This window comes from Gavia stellata, chromosome 2, assembly GCF_030936135.1.
Source record: "Gavia stellata isolate bGavSte3 chromosome 2, bGavSte3.hap2, whole genome shotgun sequence".
NCBI classification, from domain to species: domain Eukaryota; kingdom Metazoa; phylum Chordata; class Aves; order Gaviiformes; family Gaviidae; genus Gavia; species Gavia stellata.
This window is the reverse complement of record NC_082595.1, coordinates 11,358,737-11,381,848: the sequence shown is the minus strand read 5'-3', so window position 1 is coordinate 11,381,848 and position 23,112 is coordinate 11,358,737. Positions and strand designations below refer to the sequence as shown.

General features: G+C 43.8%; 1 protein-coding gene across 1 annotated transcript in view; it reads left to right on the top strand.

Annotated features, from left to right (window-relative positions):
* Positions 1 to 14,583: 14,583 nt before the first annotated feature.
* The window catches only part of HHAT (hedgehog acyltransferase), a 165,776-nt gene continuing 157,247 nt past the window's right edge, over positions 14,584 to 23,112 (top strand). Inside the window, exons 1-5 of the mRNA XM_059835645.1 lie at positions 14,584 to 14,683; positions 16,097 to 16,164; positions 17,853 to 17,966; positions 18,608 to 18,802; positions 20,111 to 20,323. Coding sequence (XP_059691628.1) covers positions 14,590 to 14,683; positions 16,097 to 16,164; positions 17,853 to 17,966; positions 18,608 to 18,802; positions 20,111 to 20,323 — 684 coding nt within the window. The 5' untranslated portion in view covers positions 14,584 to 14,589. The remainder of the gene's footprint in view (positions 14,684 to 16,096; positions 16,165 to 17,852; positions 17,967 to 18,607; positions 18,803 to 20,110; positions 20,324 to 23,112) is intronic.

Genomic DNA, 23,112 nt, shown 5'->3' with positions numbered 1-23,112 from the left:
ATTCAGGACTTAATTGAGGTTTACTGGTGAAAAATATATGTATTTAGTTACATTGGAAGTAACATGTTCTTATTATAACTTTTGTTTACATACAATGATTCATAAGCTGTGTAAGTTTTCTGGCATTGAAGACAAACTGAGTTGAAGTGAATTCACTTCAGTATTATTTCTTGATCCATCAGAATGTGCTTCCCTTTTCCTGGAAAAAAAACCCTTTTCAAGTCAGTTGCTCAAAATGTATCAAGTGACAAACTGCAGATCACAAACTGAGCATTTGTTTGAGTTCATGCTTATTACAGCAGTGTTCTGGAAAGTGTTTGTGCTTAGGCTTTTAATAAACTCCCTCTAGAGATCAATTACCATGATTTGTCTAGTTACTATAGATAAGAGGGTTTGGGGGGGTGGTGGTTGTTGTTGAAATGTTTTGTTAAACTGAAAGAGTCTTGAATGCCTCTATTCAGGCAGAATAAAAAGAGAATGGGAAGCAGAACACAGTATCTCTAAGGAAAAATAATAATTGAAATAGTCTTAGTAAAAGGACTCTGCAACATTACCAGGTCTTGTAGGACAACTTTGTGTGTTTTAGGCTTGTTCACAGGTAGCCCAGAATGTAGGTCAGCAGGAGGAGTCGTGTAAGAAGGATAAGCACCAATAAGTTAATAGTCTTGACAAAGTTTTCTCACTATAAGGTTTCAGTATAATCAAAACCAGTTTAGCATTTGAGGAAAAGCACCATGAAATGGAGTAATGGAATTAGCTTTTATGTTTTTCCAGGAACCTAAACCACATTTCCTGTCACAACTGTATATTATTAATACAAGGCATCTGCTAAATTGGAGCTGCCCTAAAATGTGCACAAATATCATACGTCTGGTTTAAATCATTTATTTTTTGACGTTTGTGGTGAAAAACTAAAGCAAGATGCTGCCTCAACCCATCATAAAAAAGAGTATGATTTGGAATACACCAAGTTTTCAGCATGGTCTCACAGACAGATAATATAATTCTGCTAATTTAGCAGCCAGGACTGTTACTGCCTGTGTTTTTATTTCTTGCTTCCCTTTCATTTTGTATTCTGTGGTTGCAGCAATTAGTTTCCAGTCACAGAGGGAAATAAGCAGCTATCTGGGAACTGACTGACTTCCCAGCCCCCTGTCCTTTAGAACTGGCAGTAGAAAGTTGTTTGTTTTCTGATTTTTTGGGGTGGTCGTGGGGGATGAGACATGTAATCTTTTCTCACGTTGTAACCAGCCTCCACAGGCTTAAGGCAAAGGGCCCAAGGTCTGATAACAAAATGGGATCATCTCAGGAATATAATGTCCAGAATATAATTTCTCTCATACTACATTTCCTTACAGATTACTTCAACATATACCCAGGATGACAGAGGCTTCTTTGGGAGCCAGACAAGCCTGGAAGTCTGGCACTGAGTCCTGGACTGTGAATCAGGACAAGACGACTCAGAAATTCCTGTGTAGTTTCCCCAACCCTTTCCCAAAGGCCTACATGGAAGGGCTCTGGGTAGTGTCACAGGTATCTGTGTCTGTGTGCTGCTTGTGTCACGTTAGCTTCATCAGTATGCTGAACAGTGGGAGATCATATCTGAAATCCCACTTGATTGCGCTAAATGATTTACCAGAGGCCTCAAAGACCAGCATAAACTTTGGCCAAATGTAGCTGTAAGCTGAGATAATGAGAGCCCTGACATGGAGATCGGTTCCCTTGCAGAGCTGATCAGCTGGTTTTCCAGCCCTCACCAATTCATTTTACGCGGACGTCAACTGTGTCTTCTTCCTCTCGTGCCCGTGGTGCCAGTGATGCTTGACCACCTTAGCCTTGGTCTTCGCTCTGTCCCTTGTCCTGAACAGCGCCACTCTTTCCCACAGATTGTTCCTTGAAAAAATCCCCTCAGCGCTTTAAAGGATTTGCTCTTAATGAAAAACGAAAATGTACTGAAAGAAACACTGTGAGGAGCCCCTCTTCTGCTTTTTTCATTATTGTAACTGCGTCTTTTTTCATCCTTGGTCTGTTGTGATCCCTTGGCCGTGTTACGTCTCATTCAGGGATTCTGAGATGAAAGGACAAAAGCGTTAGCTAGTTCATGTCTGTAGTGCTGTGCAGGTTTATACCAGCTGAGCATCTGAATTCGTGTGTGCTAAAAACCCTTTTGCAGACTAATCAAGTGACATTTCACATACGGAGGGAATAACTTGCCTGTACAGCTGGTTTGAGCCCTGAATGTTTTGGCGGTAAATTAACAATGATATCCAGAACCCAATAGTGAAAGGAGGATTTCTGTAACCTATTTCTTAGAAGCAGATTGGAGGATCTGAAAGCCAAGCTGGATGTTTTAAAGTTTGCACGTCTACCAGGATAAAGATTTTGCAATTAGAGTTAATTAATAATTTCCTTGGTTGGTGAACCAAAACCAAATCCTGCTCACCCAGTTCAGATTGTGAAAAGAGAAAATACTGTTTGGAGTTTACTCTCCAATGGGACTAATTATTCTCTGTATTTCACCCATGACATTATAATCCTCTTCAGAGAAAAGAAAGAATAAATGTTCTCATTAAATTCTGAAACAGGCATTTTTTTCTGACAAGTTGCTCTTCCTTTGAAGAGGCTAATATCCGATGATGGAAATCGTAAAGAATAAATAAAAAAGCTTTGTAGAGAATGATTTACTTTAAATTACACTGTCAAAGAGCTTTTCATAATAATTAAAAAAAATTCACAATGTTTGTGAAGAAAACACTATTGAAACTGCAATCTGCTTACTCACCTGGTGGCATTTTCATGTTCTTACCTAATGAACACGCTCTGTGTTTTGTTATTGTAAGGCTGCCTGGGAGAGCTGGGCTGGTAGCGTTGACTCTTTCCTCAAAGACCGAAGTCTCAGTTGAGCAAATCAGTCCTATTCAGGAAACTACTTGAGCATGCTCTCAAGTTCCATTAATTCGAATTATTTTCTGACCTGGAGACTAAACGGTTCCTAGTAGCCACACAAGGCTTTTGCTCTCACTCTTTGCAGTAGGACCAGATGTTTTGGGTACAGTGTGCGTGTCGGGGTGAAACTGAACGGGAATGCTGTGTACACACAGTTCCGATTTCCCTGTGAGAGCAGTGTGTATTGATATCAGGGGGAGAACGGACTGCTGGGTGAATGAGAGTTGCCTCTTATAGAGGACAGAGAGCAGTTTAACACCTTCAAAATCAAATTGTTCTGGTACTACGCCAATTCAAAAGTGAATTCCCTTAAGATGGTAGACATGGTCAAATAAGGTTCCCGTGGACTGTTACGAACCTGAACGTTCTCTCTCAAAGACTAATTTCATCATTCCTGGAAGCCCATCATATAAGTGTGCCTAATGAAACACACCTCTTGGCTGCCAGGTGAAGAAGTACCTTTTCCTTAATTAAGGAGTGTCTGTCCAAATGAAGAAAAGTAACTCCACGCTTAGCAGATATATCTATGTATATGAAACAGTGTAATTTGGACCTGTATGATGTTCCTACCTGAACATATGAAAAAAACCCCTTCCCTCTCATACCTAGGAAAAACTTGGCTTAGCTGGGAAGTAATTCATCTGGAGAAGTGTAGTCTGAAGTAGGGAATGGTTGTGTACTTCTCCAGGCCTGTTTGCCTGCCAAAGTGTTACTGAGGGGCAGAAAATGTCCCAAAGAAGATAGCCAATTTTGGTGGTACTGTGCTTGTAGGCTTATACCAGTTATATGAGGGCAGCTGTAAGACTAAATGGTGCTTGTACCAGTTTGACCGAATTCCCCTGAACAACATGTCAATGTTTTAAACATGCTTCCCTGCCCTGCTGCCGCTGGCTCCTGCTATCTGTTCTCCCTCAGCTGCAGGAATCCTCAGTGGCTCGTTCTATTCTCGGCCTTGGAGTTTGCCGCTGGATCCATGGACTGCTGCTGTGTCCTCTGTGAGTTGTTCTGTGTTACAGCTAGTGTTATCCATCAAAACTGGAATCATTGCTTTTCCTTTTGATCTACATCCTTTTTCAGGCTGACTTAATCTAATTTTCTAATACAGCTACTATCTAGCGTAAGTAAGGTATTAGAGACTCTGGCACTTTGAGATTCTCTGATTCAGACACTTGACTTGCTACATGGCCAGTACATGCTGTCAGCCAACTCCTAAAACAATGTTAGAAAAGAACTGCATTGCCCTGGGAAAGTGGCATTATCCTGTCCTAATTTTTAAAACTACACTGCACCTATTTTGTGTGCTGTTAACAAAATATATGCTGCAGGTCATACCAAAGAAATATGTATCCCACAGCTAAGTCCACATGATTTTTTTTTTTTAACCACACAAGTTCAGACATGGTTTTCAAGTATGGTGAATAGAGAACAATGTCCTGTTTGTGTGGGTGTGTGCCCTGTCAAGCAGGCGAGGTTTAAGTGACTGCAGATTTTTGAATGGGAATCAAAAAGGTCATTGGGAAATGGACAATGTTTGCTCCTGCACAGTTTGTGATTAAACATCTGGGATTCACAGAGGACACTAGAAAAAGTTATTAGTAGTAAACAAGATTTTGCTGGTTTCTTCCACAGAAAGAGCAATACCAAGAATAAAAATGGTAACAGAGTAGAAAATGATCAAAATTTGTGCTGTGTGCACTTAAGCTGCTTTTAACAATTATGTTCTTCTTTCTTTGTTTTGCTTTGGTTTGTTTTTTTTTTTTCCCCCACTCAGAACCTCAAAAATTGACTAGTTCTAATGAAAAAGAAAAGACGCTGATGTTATACAGTACTGGAAAACAAACCAATTTGTTGAAAATTACTGTTGAAAAGTATTCTTCACTAATAGGTCACAGTTATTCTCTTGAAACATTGTGAAAATTTTTAAATTCTTCTGAGGCTGTAGTGAATGTTTTTCATCTTTACAATAATGTTTTGAGGAATCACAGATAGCAGGCATCTCAGAAGGGGAACATAAGTACCCTCCCGAAGCAGTTTTTACTATAATATCATACATCTCTACCTATTTTCTCCCTTCTTCAGAAAATACTCCCCAAAATTACTTGCTTTCAAGCAATAATAACTTAGCAATTTCCTCATTTATGCCCTTCAAGAAAGTATATATCATACTTACAGTTGTTTCAGCTGCCTCTTTTCTGCTGATTCCCCCCGTTTCAGAAAATGGACATAAATGAGAGTAGCTATTGATGTGAAGATACTGATGCATTATTTTAACATATTTATTCCCTGTAAACATTCATTAGTTAAAAAGGAACGCTTTTCTCAAAGCACTTCCCAGCACATTCTTAAAACACAATTATCCAAATAGACTACTCCAAGAGCAGGCATCGCCCAGGCATTAATAACCCAGTAGCTGAAGGCTTGTTGGCTTTCTTACCAGAGCCATTCCCCCAGCTTCTCTCAGTTCAGGAAAGGCAGCATGCCCTGAAGGATGATAAAGTCAGACTATTATTGGCAATAGTTAGTCTTTAGAGGGGAAGCGTGAAGTATTGTTCTGAGCACAAGACAAAACCTGAAACTCCCAGTCCTGGCTCTGACTATGATTCTCTTCAGGGCTTTGGGTAAATCACTTGATCTCTTCACCTCAGTTTCTTTATCTGTAAAATGGTGATGATACCACTTTGTTTTGACGAGTAATTTTACAAGATGTTACAAAAATAATGCTTGGAAAACACTTCGATGATAAAAAGTACATTTTAAGTGTGAGATTAAATACAAACGCTCGTAAGAATGGTGTTCTGCAGTCTGTTATAAAGTAATCGGGACAGATTAAATGCTTAAGTCATACTGCAGGACCTACAACTGTGTTTCTAGAGCAATCTACAATAGCATTTCCTTAGAAAAAGCTATAGAAAGCGGAAACCGAAAATGCTCCCCACTGTTTCCTTGAGGTAAGAATGTTGCAATAGAAATGGTGAAGAGAGGTATTGTTCAGAATATTTTACTCAAAATGTCCACAGAGTGTTTCACCTGAAAACAAACTGACAACTCAGTGGAGAGTCCTACTGGGCATGCAGGTGCCTCTGAGTGTAGGTCAGCAGCAGTCCTGCAGCTCAAGTGTCTTTCTTTTTTTGTTGCAAAGTAGCCATAGATCAGGCGGCAGCAAGTCTGGAGCAGAGCAAAGCAGACCATGTAAGTAGCAAAAAATGGCGTTAGAAGGCAGAGTTTTCTCAAAGACCACGCTTTTAAACAAAAAGCAATTTCAACCATGAGTGGAATGGAAGACCTTTATTTTTTAGTCTTGTTCTCTGTGTATGGGCTGCAACTCTGAATGATGAGGCTAGTTGAGCCAGGTCTATTGTCTGACCCTTCCTCTAGAAACTCTCTTATGGAGAAAAGGCTGTGAACAGCCAGGTGAATGATGGGCTAATTCCAAAGAAGCACCAGTATCTAAAACTGAAATTGGGTAAACTAGAGGTACCTAACTGAACACTGCCAATTAAAACCACTTAAGGCCAGTGGTGCTGAAATGCTCTAATGTTTCCCTGTTTGACCCAAAATATCTTCAGGCACCTGGACCTCTGCTTTATTTCTTGTGCAGACTTCCTGTGTCCCAGGGAGTGCTGTGAAAACTTGCAGGGTGTCTCTGAGTTTGGTGACAGTCCCTCTGTGCTCCCCGAGGGCTGCCAGGAGTACACTTGCCCCAGCAGCCAGAGCAGGTCCCGCTCCCCACAGCCTCAAGGCAGCCGTCACCACTTTCTATTTAAAATACAAATGATTAGGCCCCTTTGGCACAACCTAAAGCACAGTGCAAACCTCAGGATGTGAGAGTGACAGATCTTGTATTCTCTTCAGCCTCAGATTTTCCACCTGCCTCCATAACAGAAGTGAGCTCATGAAAAACAACGTGGTACGGAAAAAGAACTCTCCACTTTTCCATGGAAGGGCTATCACCTGACAAAAAAAGAATGCAGGGTTCCTGGGGCCAAAGAGAGAAAAAAGTGCAAGTGTGGTGCTGTGCCTAGTATCTGGGACGCTCACGAGGGAAAGGATTTTTCTGGTTTTTGGTCTTCCACACAATTGTCTTCGTATTTTGCACTAAATCTCCATTGACTCAACTGTGTAAACCACTGTCCAGAGATGACAACTCTCAGTTGTGTCCTCCAGGCAGCCTAGAGGATGATCTGTCTTGTAGGGCTTGCATTGTTTGGATGGGCTGGTGCCTACTCAGTTCATTTTCCATGTCAAGGTGCAGTTTTAAAGAGGTGAATCCTCTTCTGGTTTTCCAGTAAAAAGCTATCAACTCCGACTAAACAAGACAGAAAGATTACGGCAGTTCATGGTAGATGTGAGGTTTGAAACCTATTCCAAATCTACAAGTAGTCAATGAAGACACTGTGCACTGAAAGCAGCACCTTGTCCTGAGGCAGCAATGTGATGTATTTGCAAATCATGTTGCAGTTATAAGCCACAGTTGGCAATGACCCACTTTTTAATTGTACACAATGTTACTCAGATGATTTGTGCTAGTCGCAGAGCAAAATTTTGGCATTTCAAATAGCTGTAAATATTTATGAGTTAAATGTAATTTTTGCTAATATTTTAGCACCGTTACATGAAGAGATTATCTGCAAAGGGTGAGATGTTGCTGGCATTTTGCACAGGCACCAAGAGACCTTTTGAATTCTTTTTCCTATTGAAAGGCATAATCTCAAGAACAATCTAAAAAACGCTTCAAGTATGACAGAGCACTTCTTATCATTTATATACATGTATGGCCTGTTACATAAACACAGAAGCAAAATAGAAGATGCCTGCATCCTAAAGTCAGTTTTTCTCTGACTTGGAAGCCCATCCTGGCGTACTATCTTCTCTTCACAGAAAGGTGAAACATAAAATGGAGGCAAATTAGAGGGAAGTCAATGCACAAAGCAAGAAAGCTTCTCAGATAAAACATACAAAAGCATTTGTTTTCTGAAATATCCTTAAAGGAAGGCTCCTCCTTGACCAGTGATATGTTACCTTAATTCTTAAGATGTCATCCATGTACTCAGGTAGAAAACCAGCTATGAGCTTTTTATTTACAAGACAATGTGGAGGCAGGTGCAGAGTGATCTAAGTGTGCGTACATGTAAAGGGAATGAGACCCTGCAGCCATAAGGCCACAAACACACCAGGTAGCCAAGGAGCATGCATGACTATGGCCATGAATATAATTGCATTGACTTGAGTATTGGGTGAATCTTTAATAACTGTATTGTGGTAGAGCTTAGAAGGAACAATTGGCAATTAAGGCATCATTGGCTAGGCCCCACACACTCATGGAACTAAAAGACAGTCCCTGAAGAGCGGGCAGCCTGAATAATAAGGGAAATATTGGCATTGCTCATGAAACTAAGATGTAGAAAAATCAGTTCATAAAAGATATCAGAATGTATCCAATCCACTTAGAAATGTTTGTAAGAAATAATATTTCTACCAGAAAGTTGATATAAAAGCCTGAGGTCTGTATCTCTGCCTGATTGCAATGAGGGAGAAGTTTCTGGGTCCTCTGCTGGTCCTGTCTGAACAGCTGGCTACTCGACAGGGCTCTATCGGCTCCATTTGTGATGTTGTGAACAGTCAGCTCCACTGCGTCCTCTTAGTTTCACAGACCTTAAAAATACAAAAGGAAAATATTCTGCCAAATAGAAAGAATCAACCTGGAATGTATTCCCACTGCTTCACAAGGACATGGCAAACAATAGGAAGTAAGGGATAAATCAGTAAAATACAGGTGGTTGTGGTAGCTGAAATGATCCTTTACTGGTTGTTCATATAGCGAAGCAATGTGAAGAGATGGAGAGTTTAGAAAATTTGCTCAGTAGGCAGTGAGAGAGGCCATTCTGTCTGAATATTTTTGTCAATTATCATATAGTAATCTGAGATGTATTTTTTTGCTACATTTATTCCATTCACTGAACTGATTAAAAAGGCAATGTTTTCAGGAATATAGCTATGGATTAAATATAGATGTGCACAGATAGGAGTAATTTCTTATGCCACTGAAAAAGATGTGTATAATGTGCTATAATAGAATGAGATTTGCATCTGATTTACAACCTTAGTATAACTAAATTTAAAGCACCTTTTGGATCACTTATATTTTGTCAGCTACTTGCCCTGTTGGAGGTCAGGTGGGAGTCTTGCCATCGTTTGTAATAATGTAAATTATAATTGGCTGTGATCTGGTCTTTTTTCTGAATTTCATTCCACTATTACTTAAAAATGATAAGAAAATTAATACCTGAAGTAGGGATTTTTTTGAAGAATCCCTTCTGCCATATTTGGGCTGGACCATCTGTTCTGCCCAAGGATGACTGAGATACTGAAATACTGAGGTGTTCAAATACTCCAGTAGTGGATTATCCACTTCCTTGCTAGGAATCACAGGAGGTTTCAATATGATGGCTAAAGTATGTAGGAGTTGACTCACCATCCCCTTAACTCCCATCATTTCATACTTAAAGCTAGACAACTTCTAAGGAGTATTGTGGGGAAAAAGAAAAAAAACCTTTGTGTTTAATAGCTGACTACTTAGAAACTAAGACTCAAGCATGATTAACTAAGACTCAGACATGATCAAGGTAGCACAGTTGAACCTCAACCCAGCTACGGAAACCATACACAAGTAGACTCTACATCCATGGTAAAAGCAAGGCAGTATTACTTCGCTTACAATACTGCTTTCATTGGAGGGAAGAATGGGTAATCAGTAAAGAAATCCATTAAAAGGCTCTGACTAGGAGCCATGGTTTTCAGGGCTTTAGTTAAGCAAAGCAGGTAGTGTGTTGACGAGGAAGCCTCTGAGATGTTCAGCATGAATCCAACAGTGAGCTGCTTAGTTACAATACTGTATTAATTTACCGTATTTTTTCCAAAAGTAATTTTATGAATCCCCAGTCAGAAGCATGATGGTAATTTTCCAGCCTCAGAGCATAAAACAAGTTCTCAAAGATGCAAGGGATTCATTAAAATGAAGCCAGGAAAATTATTGTATCCGCATGCACAGAAATACTGACTTTGCGATTGCAAGGATCTCTTTATAAACAATGTCTACATAGATACAGCTACAGGTGATGGGGAAAAAAAATGCTTGGCACTTCACAAACAGCCAGTTACAGGGTTGGGGGGTCAGAGGAGAGAGGAACCTGTAAAGATGGGGCTATCTGCAATGCTGACCAACTTAGTGTAATGTTCGCTTTTCATTAAGCCAAGCCAAACAAGACAAAAAGGGCAAACTTGCATATTGTCTCCCCAGAGTCCATAACTCTGTGCCTGAGATCTCTGGAGGGAAGGTTCACGTTGACCTCAGTTGTGCCATATTTAACTTGGCTATTGGAAGACTCACTTGGCTCTCTTCGTAAATATCACACCTTTTGTATTTCTGACTCTCCCCATTTTAATACTGCTGTTGTGCTGCATGGAGATTTCTTGTCATACTTGTGATTTCTTCTAAGTATACATGGCTCATCCTCCTGTCTGCTGCTGAACTTCTAATCTGAAGACTCTCAGGGGGTGCTGATTGTGTCCTGTCATTCAGATGTTGCATGTAGGGGGCATTACTGTGTGATTTTCAGAGGGTGAATGAAAACAAGAGGCTTGGTTCAATGCTGTGAGATATCAGACTGTGAGGGAAAGCTCTAGGGCACTGCTTGTAATTTCCAGGGGGACTTTATATTCAGAAAAGCAGTGAGAAACCCTATGCTTTAGGCTGCCTGAGGACTCTACTGCTGGATTCATAAATACTCATTTTGACTTCTTAACCGCATGCAAAACAAATGACAAGTTGAAAAAAAGGGTTTCCTCAAAAGCGCACATTTCAATTTACTTTCCCAGCTGCAAAATGCCTCAGTTGTCCACCTCATTGTCTTTTATGCCCCACCCTGCCTCATCCCCATGGCCATGACGAGGCCCTAGAAATGAAGAGTTCTGTAACAAGCTCACCTCAGAGAACTTGCACAGAAAGGCAATAGTAAGGACCCTTTTAAAAGGCCTCCTGTTACCTCTGTCTTCCTTGATTCTGGAATCATTTGCTTAAGTTTCTGATGATCACGTCTATATCTGATCACATAAGAAAGGGAGACTCTCACCAAATGGCATTTGAACTTTACAGTCAAAACTCAACACTTCTAACTCAGGTGCTATACCAGCATCAGAAGAGATAGAAATAAATAAAGGGGACACGAACATCTGCTAGAGATGGACTCTCTTCTTGTGATGCTTGAACTGATCTGCAAGAGGCTGGCTCTGCACCCTCCACTGATCATCAGGGCCGTGGTGGGGACTGGATGCCTTCCTGCTGGCTCCCAGTAGCAAAGATGGACATGGACCTCTTTGGCAGTTTGTTGCCTTGCACTCTGTAGTCATTCTGGGGGTAAGAGTGGTGCAAACTTTCAAGCAGAAGTGTTGCTCCAAATTTGTCCCAGAGAAACACCTCTACCATCATAAATCATCATTCTGCCCAAGGTGCATTGGTTTTTTTGGCCTCGGAGAAACCTGCTGCACATTATACCAGTATTATACCAGCATTATACCAGTACCACTTTCTTCCCAAAGGGCAGATGCCTTGAAGAGGCTGCCAGGCCTGTGCAGCTGCTGGGACACAGGGCAAGAGACATTTAAAAAACTTTACCTCCTTGCCGATCAAATGAGAAGTGGGGCTTTCTGCTGCTGCTTTTCTAGGTTTTTTGCTCTCAGGCTGCCTGTCAGTGACTATAGCAGCAGCAAAACTCACTTTTTATTTGTGCCATCTAAAATGGTGAGGGCTGTGTCGATGCGTAGGTGCTCGTGCCAGCAATGTTCAGCAGCTTAGTTTACAGCTAGTCTTGCAAAGTCATTCATTGTGATTCTCGTCACGTTTTACTATATAAAATCCTTTGAATAAGGGTGGGGGAAAAAAATCATCTAATGTAGAAGTCCAGGCAGTGAGATCTTCCAGCTGGGACCGTTGTCAAGAGGTTGTCAGTGTTCCTGCTCCATGGGCTTGGCAATGACCTTTGTGGAAGTGTAGATGCTCACCTGGACACAGAGCATGGATGGGTTCCTGTATGTCACCACATAACGAATGACAAAGATGTCCTTTTCAGTGTAACCTGATGTAAAAGCTGTAACTTGTTATACCTCTTCCCTTTTTGAAGCTGCAGTACCGCTCCTGCGTGCATACTGTTTGTGTTATGCAGCCATCTAGAGGGCCTGCTGCCTGTACCGACATCACACTGTTGACCAGAAACCACAAAACTGCAGGAAAATATAAGCTCTGCTGACCCTTAGTGGCCATAACTCGGCTGCAGTGCTGTGGGAACGTTTTTAAAAATTCAGGACTGTTGTTCTGGTGCTGTTATGCAGGTGTTGTCATGGGTTTTTTTTGGGGGGGAAGGTACTGACTAACCTGCTGAGGGCAAAAATTGGGGAAGCGCTGTCAGCAGAGAAAAGGATCTGGGTATCATAGAGGAGAATGTCCCTGACCTTGAGATTTTACGGTAGTTCCACAGAGCAAATGCAGCATCTTACATCTAGGGGCTATCGAACTGACACCATAAACTGAGGGTGAGTCATTTCCTGGCAAAGAGAGATGGAAAGAAAAACTGGAGGCAAAAGGTGAAATCATTAAAGACCACTATGTGGCTCTGACGGACAGATGTGATTCTTGGAGACACCAGAAGATGCATGTCTGGTTCAGATAGGGAAGACAACCCCTTGTCCTGATAAGACTCCACCTCGAGTATCAGATAAGACTCCACCTGGAGTATCAGACACAAGCCTGGCTCTAAAAGATCAGGAAACAGGAATTTGAATATGCAAAGAAGGCCTCAAGGCGACAAGGGGAACTGAAATACTGTTTTATAAGAGGAACTTAAAGATCTAGCAAGACAACATCCAAAAGAATAGGAAATGTTTCCCCCGTTAAAAAATGACATCACTGATGTCAACAACAGAGAGGGATAAAAATCACATGGTGCAAGATCAGATGAGCATAAATTGCCCAAACCTTTTGGGCTGGAAAGTCAATGTGTTTGTAACACTAAGAGCAGTGAGGTTCGTTAGTTGTGTCTGAAGAGCCAGGAAGAGGCAACCCTTGCTAAAACGCAGGTTGATCCATGAGGTGGTTGTCAGCACCAGCACTTCCAGCCCCGTGTTCCTGCTTTGGTGGTGCTCTTCAGACCTGCTAATTCCTCAAGTTGCGTCGTGATGAATGTAAAAACAGTGTCCCTGCACTCCAGCAGCGGGAAACAAGACTGTGAGAGGCTGTTACGGACACCCCTTTGGTCTGAATACAATCCTTCATGTTTACTTCAGCGCTAATTTACACGACATCTCTTGGAACGACTTTTCAGAGGCCGATATGTTGAAGAAGACCTCTGTGTTTTCACTCTTCCTTGCAGCACTTGATCGTCTCCCAGTGCCATCCCTTGGCTTGTCCCAGCTCCTGTAAAACACTGAAGCTATAGCACTCTCTTCCCAGGACGCCTTTATACATGTGATACTCTCTTACGGGCCCTCAGCTGTGAGGATGCCTGCATCCGCAGGCAGATCGTGATAAATGCTACAGAAACACAGACCAGAAGGATAATTTCTTACCCGGACGGCTCATGTGTTTGATGTAAGCCATCCGACAGGTTCTCAGCACACCTAAACAGACCTGTATTGCATGTTTCATGCCCAAAGGCAGCAGTGTTTCTCAGTAAACGAGTTGTGGTGCAGTTGTTCAGCCACGCGTCGGCCGGGCCGCAGCCGGCGAGGAGGCGGGAGCGGGCCCTGTCCAAGCCCCTCTCCGCGGAGAAGCCGGCGGGGGCCGGGCGGAGCCGCAGCCCGGGAGCGGGAGGCGCGGCGGGGCCGGCGCGGGCCCTGGGGTTCGCTCCGCCGCGGCGGGAGAGCTACGGCGCCGCCCGGCGGCCGGGAGAGAGCGCGCAGGGGCGTGGAGCTCCGCCCCACTCCCGCCCTCCCTCCGCGGGAGGCGGCCGCAGCTCATAAGGGGGCGGGCGGGGCCGGGTGTTCCGTGGAGGGCCGGAGGCGTCTTGGCTCGGAGCTGTCCGTCGCCCCACTTGCCCGCCGCGGGGCTGGAACCTCGCCTCGGCCCGCCTGGGGCCGTGACTGCTGCCACTTCCGGCGGCGGAGCAGCAGCAGCAGTCCTCCTCAGGTAAGGGGGGAGCGGGGTCCCCTCCTCCATTCCCCTCAGTCCCGGGTGGGCGAGAGCAGCCGGGGTCCGGCCCTGGCCCTAGTCCTGTCCCGAGCGCCCCACCGGGCCCGGGCCGCGCCGAGCCCCGGGGCCGAGCCCCGGGGCCTCCGTAGCCGTCGCGGCCGGGCAGAGCTCCTCTCCCCTCCCGGCAGCTGCCGGTGGAGCCTGGCTGCCTCCTTGCCCCGAGCCCGCCCCACCGCAGGGCCGCGGCAGCGCGGGGGCCTGAAGTGCGGTCGGTGGCCGCTGCCCGGCCCGCCGGGGTGCCGCGCCGAGGGCCCAGCGTGCGGCAGCTGCACCGCCGCGGTGCTCGATGCGGGTTGTCCTATTGCTCGGTGCCCGTCCGTCTTCCGCGGGGAAACCTCTCCGGTCCTCTTTTTCCCTGCAGGGAGGCGGCTGGCAGGGTCTGCGGGGGAGCAGCTCCCAGGCCAATGGTGCTGCCGGCCTGGGAAATGCGTCTCTACGGGCTCCTTGCCGTGGGCTCTCACCTTTACGCTTTCTATGAAGCGCACCGAGTGTCTCAAAGTAAGTCTGCGACACGGGTGTGCTCACTCCTGTAGTGCTTCCCGCCGGTGAGGCTGCTTGTCTGGAGTTGTCCTCTCAGGGTTGGTTTCTACTTTCCTTCTCTGCAAGGAGTGCCTGTGCTCCTCCTGGCTACAAACCAGCCCTGTGCAAGGAAGCAGTAGGCCTGTGCCAGCTGTGCAGAGAGAGCTTTGTCCTCAGGCTTTTCTGCCTCAGGTGCTGCGAAGGCCCTTGGCAATGGTGTCCTGGCACTTGGTTGTTAGGGAACTAATGAGGGGGACCTCTGAAGCTCAGCTACTCAGATGGGGGAAGTTCAGGAAAATGGAGTCTGAATTGTGGTTTTTCCTGGCTAGTCCTGAACCCTCTCACCTGCAGCTCTGTGCAGGTGGGTGGCACAGAAGCAGCTGTGCCTCCTGATGATGGTGCTTGCTGGGGATTGAACCTGGGGAGGCCCCGGGGCAGGTGGGTGCTGCCCTGCCTGGAGCTCTGGGGCCACTGTGCTGGGTTATGGCCTCAGAGCAATGGCTGGATTGTCTGTGCTGCTTTGGGGTCCATTTGTTTCCAAACACCCACCTGTGCCTTGTATAGCTCTTGGTAGCTGCTGTGGTGGCTTGGTTTTAGTTCAGTGGGGTTGTGTAGTGCAGGTGAGGGGTGGGGTTTTAAACAATTTAAATATGATTTGTAGATGAAAAGAAGCTGTGTTCTGGCACATTAGTATTTTAAGGGAAATGAAGGTGGTATTATCTAATAAAGCTATAGCTAGTTAGAGAGGCTTGTTAAGGAAATGTGTGTTGTGTCTTGTTAGGCTTTAATCAACAAAGTGTTCTACACTAATGACCCTAGGTGGCTCTCAAAAGTGCTTAAGGGAAGGACAGGAGTGCCAGAAAGGTATTTGCAGGGCAGGGAAGGAAGTGCTGGGTAAATGGGTACAGGGTTGTGCACCTGTGCATACAGCATCTCTTCTGCAGAGATGGCAGAAGACTGCATGGGAACAGGCTCTGGAGGTGGCTTCTCTGAGCAGCTTTGCCCTCTCTGGCTGTACTGGTTACTGTCAGGTCTGTGTGTCCCTTCTGCTCTGGTGGGAGAAACCAGGCAGCCCTGAAAGAGGGGAAATGAGGATTAGTGTAGGTCCTGCGTGGTAAAAAGTTGACGCTGTCCGCTGCTGTTGCAAGCGGGAATCAAGCATAGGTTCTGGGCATTCAGTGGCTTTGCCTTTGCTGCAGGACAGAGCCATGACCTGGTTGGGCAGCTCGCCTGGTGAGTGGTGACATGGTGATGTGCTCTTCCCTGGCTCCAAGTGTCCCCATTGGTGGAGGCAACATGGGAATGTGATGCTCTTGAGCAGCAGAGACCACATCCCTGACTCTTCCTGCTCTGGCTGCTGTGTCCTTAGCAAAGGTTTGCTCTTCCCTGCAGAGTATGAAGCTGTGATGGACAGAAAGTTTGGGCTGGAACGAGGGACTCTCTTTCAGGGCCTCAAAAAGGTAGGATGGGTGACCGGTACCAGCATCTTTTATTTTGTGGCAATAATGCGAAATCATGTCTCCATGCCCTTTGCTCACCTGAGCTTCTGATTTAGTTTCAGAGATTTGTAGTAACTTTGCAGATTTGGATTTTCATAGTTAATTTTAGTCTCTTTCTAATGAGGAAGAGGGACTTGCTGGGTGTGTCTAGATCTAAGAATCATAACCAAAGTTTTGTTTCTTTTCCTAAGCCCTGGCCTAAGTGTTTCTCCTTTGTCATATCACTTAATAACCTTCTGTTTTACTGTTTGGCCTTAAAAGCTATGATCACCCCTAACATTTCCTGCAGCCTTTTCCCCCTTTTTCCTGTCACTGGGTGGTGTGGATAATGCTTAACATCAGTGAACAGGTGTTTTCCTCTTGGTTGGCCTATAGTCCAGCATAGAGGAGGACAGATTCTTGAGGCATAAGGGCTTAAAGAAACATGGTTGGTCTTAAACTAATAAGAAAACTAGCACCCCTCTACCCTGAACCAAAAAACAACCAAACTGCCCCACCTCGCTTGCTTTTGAACTCATATCTTTTTGAAGTGTGACTAATGCAGTTAATATTGAGGATGATTTACACAAGACTGGGAGTGCATATCTGTGGAACTACTTTTGTGTTTAGGCCCACCATCACTGCTGGTAAAGGACTCTTGACATGTGCTGTCAAGAAAGCCACAAAACAATTGTGGAGATGAACTTTAGTGGGGCTCTGTATGGGACACAGGGCTACCAGCTGATCCCTCTTACCTAATTTAGATAAACCCCATATCACAGGAATCTCCAGGTGATATGACTTCATCTGATCCCACTTAAGCTTTGGTGAAATAGGGAGTGAGACTTCTCTTCCAGCAAGGTGCTTTTTCACCCAAGGCCTTGGTTTTCCAAGGCAGAGCAGAGTTGCTCTCTGAATCCCTCAGGAGAGGTGAAGGGCATGCACAGGGAAGGCAGTGCTCTGCTTCTCTGTCACCTTTCTTAAAAGGATGACAGAAGTTGAAAAAAGAAAAATTCTTGGCTAAACTTCATATGGATTAAGTGTAGTCCAAAACTCTTTTTTTCTTTCTACATTAAAAAAAAACCCCTAAAATAAGAAAAACACCTAAAATTAAAAGGATCAGGGCAAGTAGAGGTGTGAATTTGTTGGGTTTGGGGAGATGGTCAGGAGCAGTAGTAGAAGACTGATTTCTTGTTTCCCAAGAAGCTTCCTGGCAGGGAACCAAAGCAAGGTTTGGGAAGCCCTGAGAAGCAGGACCCTCATTTCAAGCTGCATCTCTGTAGCCTCCAGCCTGTTCCCCATGTCCCGAGGAGGAGGTGTGTGTGCATGTAGGTGCCTCCCTACCTGCTTTGTAGTTAGAAAACTCCCTAGCGTTCGTGGGGAAAGGTAGCAATTGGTGCTTGGTCAGGTTCAGCACCAGCGTGGGGCTTAGGAGTTACGACACCATCCAAAGCTCTCTTTCTGAATTTAACACTGTTGGAAGTCAAAATGGTGCTGTCTGAGCTCACTGCTGTACGTGATCTAACTGGATTGCTGAAACAACATTCCTCAGATGTAGAGTTCTGTGGTGTTGGATAAAGGACCTAGTGTGTTACAGAGATGTTTCCTTGTCCTGTAAAAACATGCTATGGCCAGGTACACATAGTGACTAGTTCCCTTGAATGCCCCAGGACCCCATGGACTTTGAGTGGAGCTACTGGATCGAATGGGGAAGGGAACGTATACTGTGGCTTCTGGCTGGTCACCTGCTGGTATCGCAAGTGTCCAGGCTCTTGGTGGAGAAGGTATGTATGGATTTCCTTCACAACAGGGAGTTTCTGTGGGTTTCAGTTTACTCTTGAGCATGGGAAACTTGTCACTGAGGCTACTGGGTGTGGGAAATACCATTCTGTGGTGTGAATTGTGTGAGTGGGTCTGTAATGATGCACAGGTGAGAGCAAGTAGGTCAGTTGCCTTAGTGTTTGGAGACTTCAGCCTCCAACCTGTGAAAGCCTGTGCTTTGTTGTGGACCATTAACCAATGTTGTTTGACCTGTACACAAAAGAAGGGTGTAGTTACTCCTTTCCAAGACTGAAGTGATGACTGCTTGGGTTTTGGCATGATTGCTAAATGATTGCTTGATTGTGAGAAATGACCAGCATATGGTGTCACACCTGCTAGTTTGGGGAAGGAAAGGAGGAAATTATGTTCTCCTTCAGATCAGAGGAGGTTCTAGGTTTCACACATGCTGCTACAGAAACCCCTTCCCTTCCATCTTTATGGATACATTTGGGTTTCCCTGTATTGTTTCATATGTATTCTTAACCTTGTTGACTGCATTTGTTTCTACTATAGACCCTGTGTATGACAGCACAGATATCGAGTGCTTGCTTTTTTCTTTAGAAATAATCAAACTAAAAATTGTTCATTTTTCTTTTTCTAACAGTATAAACCATGGTGCTTGATGGCTTATGGAATGGCTGCCTGCTGGTTGTTACTAGGAATCAAGGGTTTTGCTGTCATTTTGTTACATGCAACTATTTCGTTTGCTGTGGCTCAGTTTCAGCTATCACTCCTGACATGGTTGTGCTCACTTACCCTGCTATCTACTTTACGCATACCAGCTGTGGAAGAAGCCAAGGTAATGTGAGAAGGACTAATTAAGCATCAAATTTAATTATGGTAGTGTTTGTCCATTATGGCAGCTGTCTTTATGACAGAGTACTATCCCTTCAGTTGATGTAAGCAGAGGTTGGCTTGAAAAACCTTAGGCAGTAGAGCTGCAGTGACTTGTGCTGCAGCTTTTCCAGTTAGAAAAGTTGTGTTTCTCAATCATGCTGGCTGGTGCATTGAGGTGAAAGTATGTGCCTTAATATGTAAGTGGCAATTAGTAGAGCTGGAGTATCATAATACTTTACTAGTGCTCTAGTAAATGCATTTCTTGTTCTTTGGAGCTGTAATCATACCAATTTAAGGTGCTGGTTTTTGGGTTCATATCAGGACTTGCTTAGTCAAGTCTGACAGTACCTTATTGGTGACTGCAGGCTTCTGCATGGAAGGGGGACTGTTTCTCCAGCGCTTTGATTTCTACCAAATGAGTTGCTTGCTCACAACTGGCTGGTGCAAGCTCAGTTGTGCTCTTTCTCTAATGGCTTTTGCTGAGCAGTACAGATTTTAGAGAAACCGCTGCTCAGTTGTGAGGAAATGTCCTTGTTCCATTTACTTGGACTAAGGGGAAAAACTGGGCATATGTTGTAAGGCTTGTTGCCCTGATGTTTAGGGGGAGCACAGAGGGGAGATGAGTGGGTAGGGTCTCTTCATGCGGTGTAGACAGATTTGTGTCTCCCTGAAAGGAGGAAAGGGCCCACTGCAAAACAAATGCAATGAGCCAAACTGCTGATGTTTCCAAGTTTTTTGTGATGATGTGTTTTTCCTGTTGAAAACAGGTGTGACAGGGAGTGTCAAAAACTAAATAAAGGCTCAGTAACATCTTTCCAGCCTTGAGCTTTCTCAGGAGTGATTGATTCTCAAGATCTGAACTGCAGCCTTGGCTTCAGCCCTAGCAGTCCCTCAGCTGTCGTAGTGTTGCCAGCTAGTTTGGATATTGTATTATGGGACCAGATATAAGGGAGATAATGGCATTTTGGTAAGAAAGCTCTCCTGCTGTTGTAGGTTCTTCATAACCTAATAAGTTTCTGAAATCAAGCTGTTGTCTCTTTATGCTGGTTGAAGTAGCTCTGGAGGCCCTTTCTCCATCAACAGCCAGTGCTTGTTGTTCATGCATTAAGTAGTGCTGTTCACTTCAGATCCTTGTTCCAACTGCTGTTAGCTCTCTTTGCTTCCTGCTGCTGGTGACCCTGAAGGTTAGGATCTGGGTGGACATCACTGTCCTGCTGTATAGAAAACACAGCATTGCACCATCATGATCTGGGTTTGTTTTTTCTTGCAGAGAAAGTGGTATGACACAGAAAATGAGTATTATCTGCTGCTCTTCACTGTGTCTGTCCGCTGCCTCTTCTGCACCAGCTTCAGCCTGGAGTACTGCTGGCATGGACCTGCCCAGAAGTCATCCCACTCATTCCTGTGGATGCTGGCATATGTGTTTTATTATCCCACATTCCACAATGGACCCCTTATGAACTTTGATGAGTTCAGTAAGCAGGTAACTGTTATTAAGATCACGCAGTTACAGACTTCCAGTGCATCTGTGTCTCAGGTGAATTGTGTGAAGAATTATTGAAGTGGATGGTGATATCTTTTCAGCTGCCAAATCTAGATACAGACCCTGTACTTCAAGGAGTAGATGAAAGTGTGATAGGTTGATTTTTTTCCCTCATCTTTAGAGATTTTAATACCAATCATGAGAAAATGTTGGGTAGACAATTTCACTCAGTTTTTCTTGAGATGCTCTTTTAATGGTGTGTTTCATAACGTAGTTCACAGGTAGGCCTCAGTTTCTATTTATTGTCTAATTACCTACTTGACAAATTGATACTGATGAGACTTTAATGTTAGTAACACCTTCTGTTTGAGACTGTATCTATTGTCATTTTCTCTGTAAGTGTTGAAGTACACTGCATGCAAAAGGGAAGGCTGTAGGTAGAAACCAGTCTTGGGTATTCATGCTTGTATGCCAGTCATGGCATAATTCTGAGCTCCCATAAGGCTGGTAGCTAACATTGAGAATATATTTTGACTAAATACATTCTCAAAATAAATCTTTAAATCTAGTGCTTGAGTGGAGAGAGGTTGATTAGACTCCAATGTTAAGAGAAGGTGGAAAGAAAGCATAATAGTTTTTGAAGGCTGGATGACTAATCTTCTCTGTCAGACTCTGATCTCTGTTTCTTTATGAAATAAATATTTTTCCCTCAATGAGGTACTTTGGGGGCAGAGGGGGAACTACAGAAGTTATAATTCATGCATGTTTTAGCTTCAGTGAAAGTATCTATAACTGATTCCATGATTTTCCTCCTTACTAGTGGTTTGAAGGATTTAAATTTTTACTTAGTCCTTGGAGATTAAGAATTGTTTGGGTGTCTAAAGCTACCTTCCACTTAATTTCAAAAATATTAAATAATGTTATAGGAATGTGAAGACTGGACAATTGAGTGTAGCATTGGGAATTTGATGTCCTGGATATCAGCTTTGAGAGAAACCTTCCTCCCCAAGTTCTTCTACTTTACTGGCTGTGTTTTTGTCTGACATCAGATTAATCCCTTCAACCAAGGAGCCAAAGACACATGTCATTACATTTGGAGAGTGTTCATAATTTTAGTATGTAGCTGCTGGACTGGATTTCTGCGTTTTTGTTTCTTCCATCAGGTGTAATAAAGTAACATTTTCAGCAGCAGCTGGCTATTAACTCTGAAACAGATTTCAGAGTCACAGAAAGCTGCTGGTTTGTATTGGGAATTGCTGAAGATCCCAATTTCCCCTCATGTTGGTGCAAAAACAGCTGATGATTTACTTGAATACTTTTCTTCAGACTTTAGCAAGCTGAACAGGTCCTTTAATGTGAAAGACCTATGTATCTTACTGCCTGTTTTTTTTCTAGTGCCTTGCAGGCTGCTTTTCAAGTCTGCTTCTATATGACAGGGAAAACCGCCAGGTTTTCATGCTTCATTGCTTTACTTATTTTCTTGCACACTTTAAGAAGTGAAATCACCACCTGTGATATCTATAGCTAACATTATTGGGATAAAGTGGATGAGTGGACATTTCAAACCATAAAACTGCTGTTTCAGTTTATGTGCAGAAGCCTAGGCACTGCTTGCTTCTGTTTATATTTGGAAATTTTCAGTTGAAGCCACAGCAAATAGACTGGGCTTATGAAGGTGAAAACTGAGATTCTGGTGGACCCCTGAGTGACAAGTCCTATGCTCGTTTGTCTTCAGTAGCTTTGGAAGATGCAAGGCTGAATGTTGTTATCCTGGGCTGGATGTTATAGGAAAAGTCCACATAGACTTGCATAGAAACTGAGGTAATTGATTTTTTTACTATTTATTGTTTTGTAGCTTCTGAAGTGTGTTAAGTTCCACCTGTATTCCTGTTCCCATAGTGGAGGGAAATGATTTTTTTAAGGAATGTTTCAGAAGACATATGAGACTCCAAGTTGAGAGTAGCTTGGGGGTAGCTGGTAGGAAAAATTGTGTGTGTGTGTCTTGCATTGAAACTGAGCTCACCTCATATGGCTCAGCACAGACCTGTGGAAAGACCACCTGTATTCTTGGTGTGAGGAGAAAAAGGGAGATTGAGAATGGGATGCCTGTATTTGCAGTAGGTTCTACTTTAAATATGCACAGACCTGTTTGGTTAAGCCATAAAGAAGATGGAACAAACTGAACAACCTTAATGTGTTTCTTGTTGGTGTTTGCTGAAGTGCGTTGTCAGAGCTCTTACCTGAGCAGAGGATATTGCCTTGACAGGTGAGGTTGGAGAAAGGTTTTGAAGTTTGCAGTGCCTAGCAGTTGATTCAAAGTGCACAATACAAAGAGTGTGTTTATTGCTGCTATCAGGTAAGACCACCTGCAGAACCCCTTAACTGAAGCTGAGACAAGGGCTCCTGCTGAGCTCACTGGAAAGCAGAAGTTCTGGAGATGGAGACAGAGAAACTTCTGTATGGCCTGAGGAGTATAATACCAATGCTGGCAATTGGCATCCATTGCTGGGCAAAAATGACATTTCATCAATGGCCTTGTTGAATTTCTGGGTTGAAGCAGGGCAGAGCAGTTCTAGTCTTGGGTTTGAAAGCCTGTTCTGCAAATCACTGATTAAATTGTAGTCTCCAAGCATTCATCTATTTGGTGCAAATGAACCTTCAAAATGAGTGTCTTGCTTCATTTGTAAGTGAGCAGAGCTAACTGCATGTTAGCTGTACTGTGTGCTTGCAATTATGAGGGGGTTTTGTCTGTGCAGATAGGTTGGTTGCTTACCTCGTAAATGCATTTT